The sequence below is a fragment of the Melanotaenia boesemani genome, chromosome 4 (genome assembly GCF_017639745.1).
Source record: "Melanotaenia boesemani isolate fMelBoe1 chromosome 4, fMelBoe1.pri, whole genome shotgun sequence".
In the NCBI taxonomy this organism is placed as follows: Eukaryota; Metazoa; Chordata; class Actinopteri; order Atheriniformes; family Melanotaeniidae; genus Melanotaenia; species Melanotaenia boesemani.
This window is the reverse complement of record NC_055685.1, coordinates 4710658-4730193: the sequence shown is the minus strand read 5'-3', so window position 1 is coordinate 4730193 and position 19536 is coordinate 4710658. Positions and strand designations below refer to the sequence as shown.

The window sequence follows — 19536 nt, the reverse complement described above, 5'->3', positions numbered from 1 at the left end:
TAAAAACCGCGTTTGTGGTAGGCTCTCCCTTCTTTCCGCAGATATTGGATACCTGTTAATCAAAAGGACACACCCCTAAATATGCTGAATTTCAAGATTAAATAACATCCAAACAGAGAAGTTAGAAAATAATTCACCACCCTCACAGTTGTCATGAAGGTAAACTTGAACTATTAATCCTAAAATGTTTTTTTGTACCAGGCTTTAAACATGTTTATTTCTGCTGTGAAGTTGGTCTTTTTAACATGGAAGTCTATGGGGATTTGCTCTGTTTTGGAGCCCCTAGTGGATGAGGGGTGAACTGCAATTTTATTGCACTTCTGCATAGGCTTCACATTTCCCCACCGGAGGTTGCCGTTTAATAATAATAATAATAATAAATCTTTATTTGTATAGCACTTTAAAAAAAAACAAGGTTTACAAAGTGCTGAACAGCACACAGCAAAATAAGGTAATAAAATCAACAAAGAATTAAATCAGACTCCGAGCCTGAGAGTTAAGATACTGAGATGATGGAAGAAACACGTTTACAGTGTTTCCAAAAATTTACGTGGCAGAGCACTTCACCCCACTTATAAAAAAGAAAACACGGGGCTCATTTGTACATTGCGGGGGTTAAACTTTTAGGTTCATCCCTTAGCGTTAGCATTAGCATTAGCTGCGTCAGCAGTAAACGTCAGTGGCCAAAAGTATACATGAAATTGTGTACTGTCCTCTTCTATGGTCCTTTTCAGGCAATGTTTATCTCAAACGACGCTCTAGCACTTATCAAATATTAGATTTCTGTATTTGACCCTTGATATATTTACACACTGCACCTTTAAACAGCTTCAGACCTGCTTAAAACTCAGGATTTGAACCCTTTAACTGCCAGTTTGATTATTTGAATTGCTTCATTATTTATTAACAAAAATTAATTGTTTCACTTTTTATTACAAAAAAACAAACAAAAAAAAAAGGATTTGTTTTCCATATAATAAATATCAGGGGGATGGTTTTTTGGTGGTGATTAGTCTTGAGAGGGAGTCTCTGACACTACATGAAATATACTAATGCATTCAAATCCGCTTTGAGACGTCCAAGACTAAAAAAAATCTGTTTGATGACTTTACAGCAGTTTTAGTTTTGTGGACATATTTAATTACTGAAGTTGCCAGAGGGAGTAAACCTGAAGAGGGTACAGGGGTTAAGGTTGCAGTGGTCTTCAAACAGCCCCAAGCACTGAAAACAGCGATAATTTCTCTGGTTTGTAGCGGCAGGAACTCCCTTTTTCCCAGCTCTACAACAAATGGAAACTGTGACCTCAGACTTCGTTCTGGTGAAAACGGACTCACTGTTTTAGATGAAGCTTGACGCTGGGCTCTGTCAGCCCCGTTCTTTGGCTCACAGATTCCACAACAAGCTGGAAACTGTGACTCACTTTCATGCTGCAGAGCTCTCTGCTCATTTCAGACCTGATGACTGTTTTCATTCATCCACCTTCAGCCTCAGCAGAGATGGTGGACACTCTGTCTACTTTTAGCCAGTCTGGACAGATGAAGAGTTACAGGCTGACACAAGGCCAGATGTTACCCATCCAGACAAGTAATTCAATTACAGAATTAAACTTTATTCACACAGTGTGCTTTATATATGATTATCAGTCACTGCAAAATGAAAATGTGCACAAGTTAAAGAAATATCTTCACTGAAACAGAGGCCTGTCTCTGTGTTAGTCTTTTTTAAGTGTTTTGATGGCAGAGATGGACAGGAGAGAGTGCATGACCACGGCTCCAGAGTCATAGATCAGCAGCAGCTGGGTGATGCTCCAGGAATAAACCTGCTGGAGACAAGAGGACACATCAGTACTTACCACCTCAGTATTAATCTTTCCATGTCTACATGTTTACAGGAATGAAAACTCATGCATGTTTTATTAGGACAAATGGCAGAAAAAAGAGTTAGAGGAAAACTGACCGCCAGCTTCTCCGGGGGACAGTGGTAAAACGAAGAGTCATAGTAATGATCCGTAGGATGAGGCGGACACTGTTCTTGGTTGTGTTCAGAGTTGAGGCTGAAGCAGTACAGGCAGAAGGCGAGCAGCGACCCCAGCAGGCCGAGCAGGTTACTGCAGGCGCAGCCACGGAGCTGTGGAAGAGCAGTCCACAAGCAGAAGAGTCATCTGATAGCTAGAAGCCCTCAGATGGCACAGACCTCTATGGAGGAGTAAAAGTGCCACAATGAAATCATTAAATATATCATTAAATAATTACTTAAATGTGTTATTAAATAATTAAAATGAGAATTAAGTACATTAATGTGTTATTAAATGTATCATGTAAAAACATATATAATTATTTCACTATTTAATTGATTATTTCATGGTCCTGTGTTGCAGAGCTTCATGAATTTATTTTATCTGTCAACCTAGTCCATCAACAACAACAACCAACAGACATTTGTTATTTTTGCTGTAACCAAACTTTTAATGGTATTTTTGGCATCTATACATAAAAGTTCAAAATATTAATAAAAGGCTGGAAAGGTCATTGGTACAAATAAAAAGGAGCATCTGACAACTAATTAGGTTAATTGGCAGCAGGTCAGTAACATGACTGGATATAAAAGGAGCATTTACGAGAGGCAGAGACTCTCAGATGTAAAGCTGAACAGAGGTTCACCAATCTGAGACAAACTGGGTCTAAAACAACATAGTATTATTTAATTGTGATAAAAACTACCTATACTGTTGATAAAATTAGCAAATAAAAAAAAAATTGTGGGTAAAAATGGCTCATAACGCCCCCTACAGGGTAAAACCAGGTTTTGTTTTTTTGTGACATAGAGTCGTACTTGGGGCTTCTTTAAGCCACGAGAAAATTTTAAAACCCCACAGCCCCCTCCCCCCAGAAGCAGATAAGAGGGTCCTCGCCTTGCGAGCATAGAAAACCACGCCCACCAACGCATGTGAAGGGATGTGAACTTATATGGTGTAGATCTGCTAGTTTTAGAATTCTGTTCTTTCACAGAGTTTCTGATGAAATATTTCTGCAACAGGACGGATTTGTGCTTTTGAAAGGTGTGAAAGTAACACCAGACTTTATTCTTTACCTGCTGATCCTCATCTGGCAACAGACAGCAGCTCAAGTCGTAGCAGCAGCAACTTCCAGCAGCTGCCACAACCTGCCGCGAGTCTCCACAGCTTTCCAGAGCTGCTGGAGCTGCTGACAGGCAGCTAACAGCGCTAACGGCTCAGACTGATACGTCCAGGACCACCTGGTTCATGTGTAGCTGAGGAGGTTCAGGAGGGGAAAAGTCTTCCACCTCAAAGACGCTCTGTGGCGTAGCTGCTTTGTGAATCTCGCTTTGCATCTTTCCAGCTGCTGCCTGTCATTCAATCATTTCTGACTGTTTATTCCCGACCCACCCACTCTCCACCCCTGATCACCCCACACCCTCCACTCCAACCCTTGTAGTTTCTGGTATTTTTCAGAATTCAGCAATGGGTGGAGTTACACAGAAAGTAGGGGGTGTAGTTACACTTTAAAAACGGACATGTTTCTCCACTGGACACCACTGTATGGGCTCAGGAAGACTTCCAGAAATTACTGTCTGTGTACAAGGTTCAGCCTGAAATCCACAAATACAGGTTTAAGGCCCATTTATGGACCCATATGTACATGAACAGGAATGTCCGTTTCAAACATCATACGTTGCCACCCTCACACTTCCATGCATCTTTTATTTTGCAGTGGTTGTTAAGCCAATTCACCCACGATGCACAGCTGTTGTTCATCGTAGTCTTCTTCTACTTACATATGCAAACGTGAAGGGAGAAGGACAAAAGTGTCTGTCTTTTGCATTGAGCATCATGTAATCATGTAAAGAAGAAGTCATATGTGAACAGGATCCAGAAACACTGCCGTCTTCTCTGGACCAAAGCTCATTTAAAATGGTCTGAGCCAAAGTAGAAACTTGTTCTGTGGTCAGATGGATGACCACACTAAAGAGACCATCAGACCAGAATGGGACAACATTCCTCTCCTAAAACTCCAGCAACTGGTCTCCTCACTTCGCAGATGTTTACAGACAGATGTGAAAAGAAGAGGGGATGCTACACCATGCTGAACATCACCCTGGAACTACTTTTTACACCATGCCGAACATCACCCTGGAACTACTTTTTACACCATGCCGAACTTTTTACACCATGCCGAACATCACCCTGGAACTACTTTTTACACCATGCTGAACATCACTCTGGAACTACTTTTTACACCATGCTGAATATCGCCCTGGAACTACTTTTTACACCATGCTGAACATCACCCTGGAACTACTTTTTACACCATGCTGAACATCACTCTGGAACTACTTTTTACACCGTGCTGAACATCACCCTGGAACTACTTTTTACACCGTGCTGAACATCACCCTGGAACTACTTTTTACACCATGCTGAACATCACCCTGGAACTACTTTTTACACCATGCTGAATATCATTCTGGAACTACTTTTCACGCCGTGCCGAACATCACCCTGAACTACTTTTTACACCATGCTGAATATCACCCTGGAACTACTTTTCACGCCGTGCCAAACATCACCCTGAACTACTTTTTACACCATGCTGAACATCACCCTGGAACTACTTTTTACACCATGCTGAACATCACCCTGGAACTACTTTTTACACCGTGCTGAACGTCACCCTGGAACTACTTTTTACACCATGCTGAACATCACCCTGGAACTACTTTTTACACCATGCTGAATATCATTCTGGAACTACTTTTCACGCCGTGCCGAACATCACCCTGAACTACTTTTTACACCGTGCCGAACATCACCCTGGAACTACTTTTCACGCCGTGCCGAACATCACCCTGGAACTACTTTTTACACCGTGCCGAACATCACTCTGGAACTACTTTTTACACCTTGCCGAACATCACCCTGGAACTACTTTTTACACCATGCTGAACATCACCCTGGAACTACTTTTTACACCATGCTGAACATCACCCTGGAACTACTTTTTACACCGTGCCGAACATCATCCTGGAACTACTTTTTACAGACATGTTGCTGCCATCAGAGTCACTATGAGTTAATGTTTTCCATTAAATAATAAAATGTCTCTGGTATGTAGTTTATGTTCTACTGGGAATAAAATATGGGGTGATGAGGTTTTATAAATAACTGAATTATGTTTTTACTTGCATTTTAAAGAGTATCCCAACTTTTTGGGAATTGGGGTTGTAACTTTTACAAATGAGCTTTCCCAGCTTACCAGCAGTCTGCTCGGGTTCCTCTCATTGGCCATGGTGAAGGATCCTCCTGCCACGATCTGCAACAAATGAAAACTTTACAGATTAACATAATATCCTCAATATCATATTATCTTTAGATTAGTTTTTAATTTTAAGTGAAAAAGTATATTTCCTTTGTTTGCCTCTGGTTTACTTTTGAACATATTTCCCATTAATATGTGTTTTTTGGGTCACACTGACTGTGTGTGACTGTGTGGCAAAAAATTCTGCTTGGGGCCCCATAAATGCTCAGGTTGGCCCTGAGTGGTGGGCTACATCAGCAGGAATGATGAGTCTGCATACAGACTGGAGATGAAGCTCCTGGAGGATTGGTGCAGAGACAACAATCTGCACTGATGTAGAGAAAACCAAGGAGATGATTGTGGACTTCAGGACGCCCAAACTGAGCCCATCCCCTCCCCTTTACATCAGAGGTGCAGCCATGGAAGTAGTCTAGCTTTAAGTACCTGGGCGTCAACCCTGACAGGAACCTCACCTGCAGCACCAATACATCTCATCTGATAAGGAAAGCCCATAAATGCCTCTACTTCACTGGGAAGCTGAGGAGAGCTGGGGTCAAAAGCTCTGTCTTGATTTCCTTTTCCGGATGTGTGGTGAAGAGTAGTCTCTGTTCCAGCATCACTTTGTGGAACGGAGGCTGCATCACTGCAGAGAAGAAAAGACTGGACACGGTGGTGGAAGCTGCTCAGAGGCTTACCCACCACCACAGACATCTATACCACCAGATGCAAGAGAAGGGCCTCTGGGATCATGAAAGACCCCATCCTCCCCATCCATGCTCTGCTCCTCTCCCCTTTGGCAGGAGGCTGGGGAGTATCAGACACAGAACCACCAGACTGAAGAACAGCTTCTATCTGGAAACTGTAGCACTGCTGAACTTTTTTTTTTACATGTGGAATAGCACTGGGGTTCCACAGGAGTCTGTTTCAGCTCCTTTTCTTTTCACACACACTACACATCAGACTTTAGGTACAACTCAGAGTCCTGCCACATTCACAAGTGTTCAGAGGACACAGTTGTTGTGGCACGTGTGAGCGGTGGACAAGGGGGGGAGTATAGGGACCTTGTGGAGGCCTTCACAAACTAAAAAGGACTGTCTTCTGTACACCACCAAGACTAAGGAGCTGGTTGTGGATTTCAGGATAGCTAAAACAGCAAGCCAGGAGGAAATAGAGACTGTGCAGTTCTACAAATACCAGACACAGCATACAGGAAGTGGCGGAGTCACCTTTTCTTCCTCAGGCTGCTCAGGTCTGTAGTGTCAGCAGTGACATGCTGCAGATGTTCCATCACACTGTCATTGCAGGTGTGCTTTTCTATGCTGTTGTCTGCTGGGGGACTACAGACAGAGGCTGTAGGCATCTACAAACTGGTAAAAAGGCAATTTCAGTGCTGGGTAGGCAGCTGGACCCTATTAGAGCTGTGATGGAGCAGCATTTCCGGAGGATCGATTGATTGATCTACACGATATTGCCAGAAGTATTCACTCACCCATTCAAATAATTGAAATCAGGTGTTCTAATCACTTCCATGGCCACAAGTGTATAAAAATCCAGCACAGAGGCATGCAGACTGTTTCTACAAACATTGTGAAGGAATGTGCTCAGTGAATTCCAGTGTGGTACTGTGAGAGGATGCCATCTGTGCAACAAGTCCAGTCGTGAAACTTCCTCACTCCAAAATATTCCACAGTCATCTGTCAGTGGTATCATTATAAAGTGGAAGCGACTGGGAATAACAGCAACTCCGCCACAAACTGGTAGGCCGCGTAACATGACTGAGTGGGGTCAGCGGATGCTGAGGCGTATAGTGCACAAAGGTCGGCAACTTTCTGCAGAGCCAATTGCTACAGACCTCCAAACTTCATGTGGCCTTTGGATCAGCTTAAGAACAGTGTGAAGAGAGCTTCGTGGATTGAGTTTCCTCGCCCAAGCAGCTGCATCCAAGCCATGCATCACCAGATGCAATGCAAAGCATCGGATGCAGTGGTGTAGAGACGCTGCTACTGGACTCTGGATCAGTGGAGACGCGTTCTCTGGAGTGACAAATCATGCTTCCCCATCTGGCGATCTGATGGAAGACAGTGGGTTTGGGCGTTGCCAGGAGAACGGTATTTGTGTGACTGCATTGTGTAAAGTGTAATGTTTGGTGGAGGGAGGATTATGGTTTAGGGCTGTTTTTCAGGAGCTGGCCATGGCCCCTTAGTTCCAGTGAAAGAAACAAAATCCATGGGGTGGCGTGGCTCAGTGGGTAGAGTGGTCGTCTTGTAGCCTGAGGGTTTCCAGTTCAATCCTCGGCCTGTTGAGCTTATGTCGAGGTGTCCCTGAGCAAGACACCGAACCCCAAATTGCTCCTGATGGGTCATGATTGAGTGCCTTCTTGTGTAAATATGTGTGCGAATGGGTGTATGTGATGTGTAATGTAAAGCGCTTTGGGTAAAATCGCTATATAAATACAGACTATTTATTTAGTATTTATTAACTCTGAGTGCTTCAGCATACCAAGAGATTTTGGACAATTCCAAAATTCCGACTTGTGGGAACAGTTTGGAAAAGACCCTTTTCTGTTGCAACATGACTGTGCAACAGTGCACAAAGCAAAGTCCATAAAGACATGAATGAGCGAGTTTGCTGTGAATAAACTTGATTGTTCTGCACAGAGTTGGGATGAATTAGATCGGAGGCTGAGAGCCAGGCCTTCTCATCCTGCATCAGTGTCTGACCTAACACATGCACTTCTGAAAGAATGGTCAAAAATTCCTAGAAACACACTCCTAAACCTCCTAAATCTATCTATCTATCTATCTATCTATCTATCTATCTATCTATCTATCTATCTATCTATCTATCTATCTATCTATCTATCTATCTATCTATCTATGTAAATATTAAAGCAGCTTGGAATCATATGACATGTTGCTGTGGCTGTTATTCTTTGGTTTGGGTAACTAAAACAACTAGTTAGATTAGTTTAGTTCAGATGGGAATATTTTCAGGCCTCTCCTCATGTCAGCCTGTGTTTCCCTGTGTGAGGTGGATGTTGTTGCTTCATGTCACCACTGAGGGGCGCTCTGAAGTTAAAAAAAACTTTGCTGGTTATTCACGGCACAGTTATAGAGATTATTATTATAATTATTATTATAATTATTATTATTATTATAATAATTATTATTATTATTATTATTATTATTATTATTATTATTATTATTATTATTATTATTATTATTATTATTATCCCAACAGAGAATATAAACATACAAAACATGTTTAAAATAAGCATGAAGCATGCATGTAAATGAAAAGCATTAGTATAAACTGTACCTATCACACCAAATTACCAATGTTCCTCAATAGTAATCAAATAATATTAAATTGTGTTTCTTATCATGTTTCTTATCATCAGTTACAAGCTGTTTTCTCTGTCATCTGAAGGTTTTCTTCATCTAAGCTGAAGCTGAATCTGACTGCTGAGGGACGTACCAGGATTCCCAGGATGAGCGGCAGGATGAAGAGCTTTGGCAGATTGTGGTCAGTGTGGGCCATCGAGGCAGACAGCAGGACCTGGAACAGCCCCAACAGGATGGTCACCACCTGCACACAAAGGACACTTACTACCCATTCATGGAGGTCACAGGTTCAATTCCTGTAATTTTGAGTGAACGTAGGCTGAGCGCTGCCTGATCTCACCGCAGCACTTTCCGGATCAAACCAGGGGACGAGACGATGTGACCGAGGTCCGGCCGCTGTCTCCTCAGAAGCCATGCTGCTGCAAAACAGGACATTAACAGCAGGTCCATCAGAGCACTGTTAGAGTAACTTTATTAGTACAGGTTCCAGAGACAGGGACGACAAACCGAAGCTGGGTCAGATTACAAGTATTTTGAGTCTTAATCTCTGGTTGTTCCTCTTGTCCAGTCAAACTGGAATCTAAGTCTTTTGGTTGTTTTTTAAAGCTTCATTCAGTTAACTTATGGGTCAAGTTTCCAGACTAAATAAGCAGAATCAGCTTCATGTGTCTAAAGATCTACAGCATCTGCTGGTCCAAACAAAAGTTGTGAAAACAAGCAGATTGGCAGAAACTAAACTAAACTCTGAGTCTAAAATCAGATGGAGAAACCAGAGACTGTTTATAAGATAACATAACACTTTACTGTCCACTTGCAGCGAAAATTGTGCTGCAATATCGTATCAACAATCATTACAGACAAAACTGTAGCCTTACAAAACAGACTCTCTAAATATCTGTAAAACATAGAATCCATGAAAACATCCTTTAAAAGTGCGAACACATCCATCCATTAAGAGCTTACAGATAAAAACCAGTGTGAAATGTAGAATAAATTAATATTTCTCCTCAATCTACCTGATAGGAGCTGCTGATACTCTTCGTAGAGGATGTGAGAAGGGTCTATGGTTATCTTATTTGCCAGTCAAAGGGTGTGTGTAGAGACCACCCACCCACAGCCACTGGACTGAAGAGCTAATAGACCTGAGAGGTTCCACAGGCAGATTCCATGAGACCAGACGGTAAGAATTTTGTTGAAAACTGCAGCCGTCTGCTGTTGAGGTGTAGCAATATACCCAATCAAGCTTTTTCCTCCCTCTCTACCACCCCATAAAACTCCAACAAAATGTTGTCCCATTCTGGTCTGATGCAGGATTCTAGCTACTCTACCGTCCTGGACCTTCCTTGATTTCTGCTTTCATGATGCTCCAGATGTTGTGTACTGGTGAAAGGTCTGGACTGCAGGCAGGCCAGTTCAGCAGCCGGACTCTTCTCCTGTGAAGCCATGCTGCTGGGATGGATGCAGGATGTGGTTCAGCAAGGTCTTCCCTGAAAGAGACGTTGTCTGGATGGGAGCAGATGTTGCTCTAAAACCTCCATGTACTTTTCAACATTGATGGAGCTTCACAGATGTGGAAGCTGCTCACGCCATAGGCACTAATGCAGCCCCATCCCATCAGAGATGCAGTTTTTCACCTGTCCACTGATAACAAGCTGGATGCTCCCTCTCCTCTTTAGTCTGCAGGACACGCCGTCCATGGTGTTCTAAAAGAATTTCACATTTTCATGCGTGTGACAACAGAACAGGTTTCCACTTTGCCTCAGACCATTTTAAACGAGCTTTGGTCCAGCAGTGTTTTTGGTCCAGCCGTGGGGGCTCTTGCTGGGGCTCTCCTCTGCCGCCCTTCGGGTGGGGCTGGAGTCGTCTTCGTGGTGGGGTGGCTTGGGTTGGTGCTCCGGGTCTGCTGCTGAGGGCCCGGGCCTCGGGCCCTGGTCTGCCTCTTGCCTCCTTGGAGGCATGGTCGCATTTGCATGATCTCACTCATCACTCTTCATCACTGATCACTCCTTGTTTCTCATGACACAGTCACTGAGTTGTCTAGTGGGTTTTTAATACTAAGCGATAAGTATAAAATTTTTTTTTTTTGTATTTTTCCTGTGAGTTAGTATCTGGTTGCTGTTATGTCTTTTTGATTTGGTTATTATTTAAAAACTCTTAATGACTGGCAGCCCTGTTTTTTTTTTTTTTGTTTGTTTGTTTTTTTTTCTGTGTGTGTGTTTCTGTTTTTTGTAAAAGTTGTAGGAAATTTTCTGGTGTGTTTATGTACAGGTGTAACAGTTTGTTGTCTGGTGATGGTGTGGATTGAAGGGTCGTTTCCTTCTGTCTGTGATCTTTTTGTCTCCTTTCTTCTTTCCCTTTTGCTCTTTTTGTTATTTTCCATCTTTTTCCGTCCCCTCCGGTCAGGTCCAGCAAGATTACATAGATTCTGTGATTCAAAGTAAATAAATAAATAAATGAATCAGATTATCAAGAGGAGCCTTACCCATAGGCCTCCCCTTGGCAGAGCAAATTTGTTCAGCACGATACAGCAACCAGATTATCATTTTGCTTGCTATGATGCTGGACAGGACAAGTTAAAAAAAAAAAAAGAACAGGTTTCCACTTTGCCTCAGACCATTTTAAACAAGCTTTGGTCCAGCAGTGTTTCTGGATCCTGTTCACATCTGGCTTCTTCTTTGCATGATGGAGCTTTAACCTGCATTTGTGGATTTCCTGGTGAACTGTGTTCACAGACAGTGGTTTCTGGAAGTCTTCCTGAGTACATGCAGTGATTTCTAGTAGAGAATCATGTCTGGTTTTATTGCAGCGCTGCCTGAGGACCCCAAGATCATCAACATCCAGCCTTGTCCCCTGCACACGGAGATTTCTTCTGATTCTCTTAATCATTTGATATGAATCACTGTAGATGGTGGGATCTTCAAAGTTCTCATACATTTACCTTAAAGAAACATGTTTCTGAAATTGTTACGCAACTTTTTGACAGTTTATCTCAGATTGGTGAACCTCTGTCCATCTTTCCATCTGAGACTCTGCCTCTCTGAAATGCTCCTGTGATACCCAGTCATGCTACTGACCTGTTGACCTGTTTGTATTTTACAAAGCATCCCAACTGTTTGGGAATTATATTAGTACTATTAATCACAGCAAGGCCTCAAATGTCAAAGCAACAGCAGAGACCTGGTCTGATCAGATTCTATTACAGAAATGTGTTCCCAGGTTTTTGTTGCCCCCGTTCAACCTCTTTATGGAATTGGGGTTGTAAATGTAAGAAATTACATGCATACAGCTGATGCTGGTTTGAATTAGATTATAGAAGGTTTCTGTTTAGGTAAAAACCGCACTGAGGAGGATTTCTTGAAGAAAAATGTAAACATTTCAGTTACAAAACCTTCTGTACTTTATATTTGATGGTCACACAAAAATAATTGTGTGTAATGTGATGGAAACCACAACTGAGTAATAAAAAAAAAATCTTTTCTGAGTATTTTTGGACCCTAATCATGTATCTTTAACTCATCATAATAGCTACTGAAACAGAGGCTGACAAGTGATCTGAGGAGCTTTGATGATTCAGAGTCAAGAGTTTACTGGTTTTTTACCACAACCTTCCTCCTGACAAGTCTTTTTCCTTTTCATCAGGTCACAACCGCGTGGAAACACCATCAAAAGGGGAACTGTGGGAGTAAACATCCCTACTGGACAGTTTTTCAGTTTCATGAGGTTGTTTTGGATGTGAACATGTTGAGGTGGGAAAGAAACCAGCAGTAGTCAAAGTACTGTAAAATCTCAGTCCTGAGAAAACACATGAACCTCCGCAGCTAACTCCTTAAACTACACTGTTATCATGTTTAATAAACCTTAAGCCAACAGAGATGAAAACAGCCGAAGAACAACATGATCACGCAGCTGGAGACGGTCAAAGTGGGACGCCCATAAAAGGAAGTTGTGTGTGTATGTGTGTGTGTGTGTGTTGTGTTTATGAAAGAGCAGCCAAACATGTTTCTGTTTTCTGCGTATCGGAGCGGATCCACAAAGACGGAGGAATGGAGAACAAAATGAGGCAGTGAAAGAGGGAGAAAAAAGGAACTGAGTGTGTTAGTTCATGAAAACCACATGTCACTATCCTCTGAGGAGAGACAGGAATGCTGCAGGATGAGAAGCAGATGTGGAGGCGAGGGCGGGAATGAGAGGAGGAAAACACTGCTGGTGATAACACAGACGAAGGAGGCCCCATAGAAAAATGGAGGACATTTTGTTCTATGATAATCTGGAAAAAGTCCCTTCATTAGAGTAAATATTTATGTTACAGTTGTGAAAAGCAAAGTCCACCCTCTGATTCTTAATTTTACTTATCAAAACATTTTAAACTCCTCTGGTTCTCACCAGGTGGTAAAAGTTCAGCTTCAGATGCATCAGACTGTCTCATCATTTACTGAAAATGAGCAAAAAGTCAGAATCACTGTAAGAACTGTGTCCACCTCATGATGCAGCCGCTTGTAGAAGCTGCTTTAGTATCAGTAATTGAAGTAAAGGTTTACTGGATCATCTTCTCAGCCTCTCATATGGTCGTGGAGGAACTCTTCTTTCCATCGTTGCTTCAGCTCACTGAAGTTTGCATCTTTAGCTTCTGCAGCTCTCTGAAGGTCCCACCACAGCATTTCTGTCAGATTGAGGTCTGGATCATGTCAACATCTTGATTCTGTTGTAGATCTGCTGCTGTTTGGGATCATTGTCCTGCTGCACGAAACAGTTTCAGCCAAGCCTTAGCTGCCAGACAGACTCGTGTGTGACTCTTATACATTGGTAGGGACGAATCCAGGTAAATCCTGGAAGTAAACCTTCTACCAAAGCAGAAGGAAAAAGAAGCACACTATTTTCTTAACAATGTCTGGAAGGACTTGTGCAGTTCTTGGCTGTTTGAACAGCAGCGGTACCTGATATAACCGTAGAGGAAACACTGGATTTCTACGGAAGCGTGGAGCTGTCACCCAAATAAAAAAAAAATCGGACCTTATCACGTTACAACGTGATAAGTTTATTGTAAAAACGTAAAACGTATCACGTTAAAACGTGATAAGTTTATTATAAGAACATAGCCTGTACTGTATGCAGATGTTGTTACGACCTATATTGGAGCAAAGTACATTTTATGGAAAATATACTCATCAAGCAGAAACTTTTCAGTTCTTTTTGACAATGATTAATTGTTCTACTCTGGTTTATTGTTGTACAGAAATGAGAAACACGTAGGTCACCTGCCTGCGCACAGTGAGACGGTGCGTGTGTGTGTCTGAATTGCCACAGAGCAGGCATCCCCAACTTGGGAACTCTTGAGCCAGTGTCCGTTATTACAATAAAGTATCACGTTATAACGTGATACGTTTCACGTTTTTACAATAAACATATCACGTTATAACGTGATAAGGTCCGATTTTTTTTTTTTTTATTTGGGTGACAGCTCCACGCTTCCGTAATTTCATACCCAGCTACATCAGCATAGTAAATTTAGGTGAACAGTGGGCAATCCAACACTAAATTCTACATATCCATGTTTCTGTCCATCATAACAAGACGTAACAAGTGACATTTGTTACACTAGTTCAGTGGTTCCCAAACTGGGGGGCGGGCCCCCCAGGGGGAGCCCAGAGCTATGTTAAGGGGGGACGCTGCAAGGCTAAATAAAATTTATAGTTTTTTCAGTGCTAACAAAACATGGACAAATTTGTGAAAGTACCAAATCAACAACAGAGATTTCAACTTCCTAAAAAAAAGAGACAAGTAAACATGATGAAGCATATTTCGCTTTGGACTTGACCAGGTAATAGTAGAGTAATTGTAAAGGTCAATGGTGGGTAATGAAGAGAGACCACAGTGTGTTTTATATCTTAAAATATCAGCATCTGACAGAATGAAGCCAAACAAGTTCTATCGTTACTTGGGGAAGTCTCATCCTGAACCCAAAGAAAAGCCTGTTGATTACTTTAGAAATAAACTAGTCAGCTGTCATATATAGCAGAGTTGTTTTACTAAAGCAGCATCCATCTCATTGAAAGCTCACCTCACCTGAAGTAGATCAGTTTCCTGGTTTAAAACGTCTCATACTGTAGCAGAGGAGCTGAGAGTCCCTTCTGCCACTGACATGGTTTTAACTATAGTTAACGAAGTAGCAGCCAATTAACTAAAGACTATTTCAGGCCACATTTCTTCGTATGTTTCTTTGTAAGCATCGAGGTGCATGTGGTAAGGGGATCAGGGGGGTGCCTGCAGAAAACATTTGGGAACCACCAAGAGACAAGGTGCTGCAGTGTTGCTGAGAGTAAATGACGTTTAGTAAATTTAACGTAATTTCTTCTTATCAGGGGAACTTTGTGACCAGAAAATAAAAACCATTCAGTCTTGGACCACAAACAGATCATGTACAGGGGGGTCCTGCAGCCTAAAGACCAGAAATAACAGAAATATGTCAGATATATTACATAAGAGAGCTTTTGCAAAAGGTTGAAGCCATTTCTTTACCAAGTTTTGTTCAATTATATCCAGATTTGAGTTTTCTATTCCAGTGTGGATTGTCAGTTATTAAAAGCCATTTCTGTTTCTGTAGTTTTTAGATCGCCAGATAAGACGTCCTCATCAGTAACTGTGGACTGCTGTCTCAAGTGGTCAGTCCAGTAACTATCAATGTTGCTGTCCATGTCTGCATGCAGTTGCAGATAAAAGTCACAGCAGTAATGGCACAACACATAAAACGGTCATAGGAAAGGTCTATACCAGTGTTTCTCAATCCTGGTCCTCAGGAACCACTGCCCTGCCTGTTTTAGTTATTTCCAACTCCTACATATCTGATGATTAACTGAACTGCTCGTCAAGTTCTTTGCAAACCTGCTAATGAGTCATTAATTTGAGTCAGGTGTGTTAAAGATGAATACCTCTAAAACGTGCAGGGCAGTGGTCCCCGAGGACCAGGACTGAGAAACACTGGTCTATATGGAGGAGTTCTTGGTCCCCTCAATAACTATAAGATGTCCAGGCCCAGATCATCATCCCCCCACCACCATGTTGACAGTTGGTCTGAGGTTTTTGTGCTGCTATGCCGTATTTGGTTTTCTGTATTTTACATCTCCACTTTGGTCCAGAGGACATCGAGCAGACATAACTGGGTTAATCTGGCTACTTTTGGCTCCGTTCTCCTGCAAGCCTTCCAAACAAGCCATACTCGTATTTTTCTAATTGGACTGTCATGAACGTAAACATCTACCATGCTAACTGAGGCCTGGAGAGTCTGAGACGTAGGTCTTGGGTTATTTGCAGTTTCTCTGAGCATTCTAAGGTCAGACCTTGGACTTGCTGGGACATCCACTCCTGGGAAGATGGTCATCTCTCTTGAATGTTTTCCACTTGTTAATGATCTTTCTCTTTGTACAATATTAGACTACAAATAGTCTGGAAATGACCTTATACAAGGTGTAGTGTGAGTTCAGTCCTAGAGAATGCTGCAAGTTTTTGTTATTTCCCTGTTTCAACACACCTGATTCAAATGAATAAGTCATTGAGCAGAATAAGCTGTTGGATCCAGTTAATTTGAACCAGGTGTGTTGGAGCAGAGAAACATCTAAAACCTGCAGGACTGCGGCTCTCTATGACCGAACTTGTCTACCCTTGCCTTATAACCCTTCCTAGATTGATGGACAGCAACATTTGCTTCTCTAAGATCATTGTTGATGTCTTTCCTCCTTAGCAATGTGTAAACACACACCTGAATACTGCAGAGCAACAAACTGACTAAATTTCTGCTTTTATGGAGGAACTCACTCTGTTCATGATCAGTTAATCAGTGCTTTGACTGCCAAGCAGCACCTGGCTGCTGCTAAACCTTTAAAATCCAGCAGAAACAGAAAAGCTGGATGCAGCTTTTCACACACTTATTCTGACTTTTAGTTCATGTCTAGAGAATAATGACACAACGTGATGTGTCATGTTGTTGATGTGAAGTTTGGTGCCTGATGAGGTCCAGCCGATTTATGATGTCCTGATACATAAAACTTTAGACTACGGTGGACTTGAACAGGCAGCTGCAGGTGTTTTATGTGCTAGATTGTGATTAAACTACAATAACATCATCACTAACAACATCCTCTTCCTCTGCACAACAGTAAATATACATCTCATGAACAAACTACATTTGTTTTTGTGTCACAAAGCAGAAAAATTTCATAAAGCGCAGGTTTTTCTGTATGTGTGTGAAGGTTTTAGAGAGCGGGCTGTCTCTTTAGCATCATTATTCAGCGTATAACCCGCTGATCTGTGTCGTAGGGACAAAGTTAACCTGTTAATCCAGTCTCAGCTTTACAGTGTTTAAAAAACAGTCTTTAAAGCAGATGAATGTATAATTATAGTCCTGATCCAAACTACTCTAATGCTTGAAATTGGACTAAAAGAAGAAATCTTTCCGCTTCTGCCGGCTCTTTCACTGCAAGTAAACTGTAAACAATAAAGCCCCACGATGCAGCCAAGGCTGGAAGTTATTATGGACAAAAATTTGAACTAAAGGAGTATTTCACTTCATCCTATACCCTTTTCAAACTTTGAAAGCTTTGATTTTCTGTTAAATTCTCAGATTTCTTTCTTTGAAATTTTAGTTTTTGAAATAAAATACAAATAAAAAATGTTTGTTTAAAAATGAGTTATTGTGAATGATGAGTGGATCTTTGATTCTGACTGATTGCTGTCTTCATAAAGAGGAAGGTCACACTGTAACTCCACAAAGCACATCTGAAATCTTTCATTATTTGACAACTGTAGTCAAATTATTTATTTTACAGTTGTTACTCTGATTTATTATTATTATTATTATTATTGTTGTTGTTGTTGTTGTTGTTGTTGTTATTATAGCTTGAAAATACCATGATAACCACATTTCCTTCCTCTGCAACAACTTTTTCCTCCAGAATCTTTATTGCCATGGTAACAAGTCTTAAATCAGTGGAGTGACCAGCAGATATTATTTGTCCTCAGCCTCCTGGCATCTGTTTTAAATGAAGAGGGAAGTAAAAAGTTTGATAAAGTTGAGTAATTCTGGCTTTTTTATGATGTCGAAATGAACTTAAAATACATCATCACTTCATTCGACTTCTGAATTCAAATGTCCAAATGTTCCATGTTTAAGTAATTATTGAAAAAAAAAGCTCTAACAAGATGATTGTCCCTTGCTGCAACAGGTGAATTAAAACGTTCCTGACTATTCATGTGTTAAAGAGCTGAGAATAAACCCAGCATGGGTAATGGGCAAAAAGCTACTCACTCAAGTTCAAGCTGGGATGGGGGGGTTGGGGAGGCATCGTAGTCTCCCGGAGTACTGGGGTGGGTGCTGACCCAAGGCAGGCAAGTGACCTGGGTTCTGGGCGGGGCAGCCCCTCCTTGGTGAGGAGGGTGGCTTTTAGGCTCACAAGGTCTGGCTCTTGGCTTGTGCTCAGGGGGTCAACAGGCCACTGGCCCTGGTCCTCTGGGGTCCATACTCCATTGCTGTGGGTGGTCTGACTGCAGCCTTCCTCTGCCTCCTTCCGGGTGGGTCCATGCTCCTTCCTGTGGTGGGCTGTCTGGTTCTGGCTCCATCATAGTGCTTGGGAGCTTCTCTGCTTTTCAGCTTTAGAGTAGTTGCATCACTCAACACAACTAACACAACACTCCCTCATATCTAGCACTCATGCATGCATGCACACACCTATATACATGCACTCAAAAGTTTGGAAACATTTTCCCATTAGATTCTAATTTTGTTGTTGTTGTTTGTTCCACCTGGGAAATTCCTTCTCTGTATTTAGGCTGGCCAGTTTCCAGCGCTTGGGCAGCAGTTGGAGGTTAGGGGCCTTGCTCGGGGGGGGCATGTACCTGGGGAAGTGAACCCAAATCCTCCAGACCCAAGCCCACCTCTGTAACCCCCTAGGCTACCACTCCCCATCATTCAATGGGAAAGTGTGTCCAAACTTTTGACTGGTAGCATATGTTCTGCTGTTGTGGTTGTTTTTTGGTAGCTCATGATTTTGTCTTCTTGCAGGTTCTCCTGATGATTGTCTTCTGTGTTTTCAGATAGAGGTCATATATGTTTTCTGTTTCTCTACAGTTGTTGCAGCTGGTTGTATTTTTTTCTGTTCATACTTGTTTTCTAGCTTTTGTATCTTTGTCTCCTCTCTCCACTTTTTGCTTTTCTTTTCTCTTCTGTTCACTCTCCTTCCTTTTTCCCCTCTGTCAGGTCCAGCATTAAAATGTAAATTAAGCAAAAAATAAACTAATATTAATAATAATAATAATCTAAAGAGGACCCTTATATCCATAAAGCTCCTCTTGGCAAAGCAAATTTGTTTGGAAAACACAGCAGTCAGACCATCATTCTGCTTGCTATGATGCTGGACGGGACAAGTTAAAAAACAGAAACCCCAGAGGACATTAGCGGAGGAAGCGAGAGAGGAAAAGAAAGAGAGAAAGTGACAGAAAAAGAGATAAGACAAGAGTCAACATCAGACTGACTTTTACTGGCTGGAGAAATCTCAGAGAAAAGACAGGATGAATATTGTGCTGGATTAGCCTTAGACAGGAGGTGCAAACTCAGTAGTTGGGCTTCAAAACCAGGAAAATAACTAACTGAATAGTCAAACACAGTAAACACAGTAGCGGAGCCATGCAGCAGCTTTCTTTCTCTTCTCCTCACAGAGATCAGAAGGTGAAAAGGAGTCAGGTTCACTGTGGCAGGTGAAGATCCTTCACAGTGATGCTGACACAGCCTCAGAGGTCCTGCTTCTTAGTTACAGCTGAGAAGAAATAATGGATTAATGAAGTTCTGATAAAACTCTACCTCTCCTGGACAGATAGTTGCTGTCAGTAAC

General features: G+C 41.9%; 1 protein-coding gene across 5 annotated transcripts in view; it reads right to left on the bottom strand.

Moving 5' to 3' along the window:
• Positions 1 to 1117: 1117 nt before the first annotated feature.
• si:dkey-9i23.16 (uncharacterized protein LOC571915 homolog) overlaps positions 1118 to 19536 on the bottom strand; it is a 20061-nt gene continuing 1642 nt past the window's right edge. For 2 of the 5 annotated variants that reach the window (XM_041984269.1, XM_041984266.1), the window contains exons 2-6: positions 9000 to 9078; positions 8793 to 8903; positions 5274 to 5330; positions 1957 to 2127; positions 1118 to 1822 (exon numbers count right to left, since the gene is read on the bottom strand). In XM_041984269.1, the coding sequence (XP_041840203.1) occupies positions 1712 to 1822; positions 1957 to 2127; positions 5274 to 5330; positions 8793 to 8903; positions 9000 to 9074 (525 nt within the window). In that variant the 5' untranslated portion in view covers positions 9075 to 9078 and the 3' untranslated portion in view covers positions 1118 to 1711. The remainder of the gene's footprint in view (positions 1823 to 1956; positions 2128 to 5273; positions 5331 to 8792; positions 8904 to 8999; positions 9079 to 19536) is intronic. The other 3 variants (XM_041984270.1, XM_041984268.1, XM_041984271.1) reach the window with 2 other exon arrangements.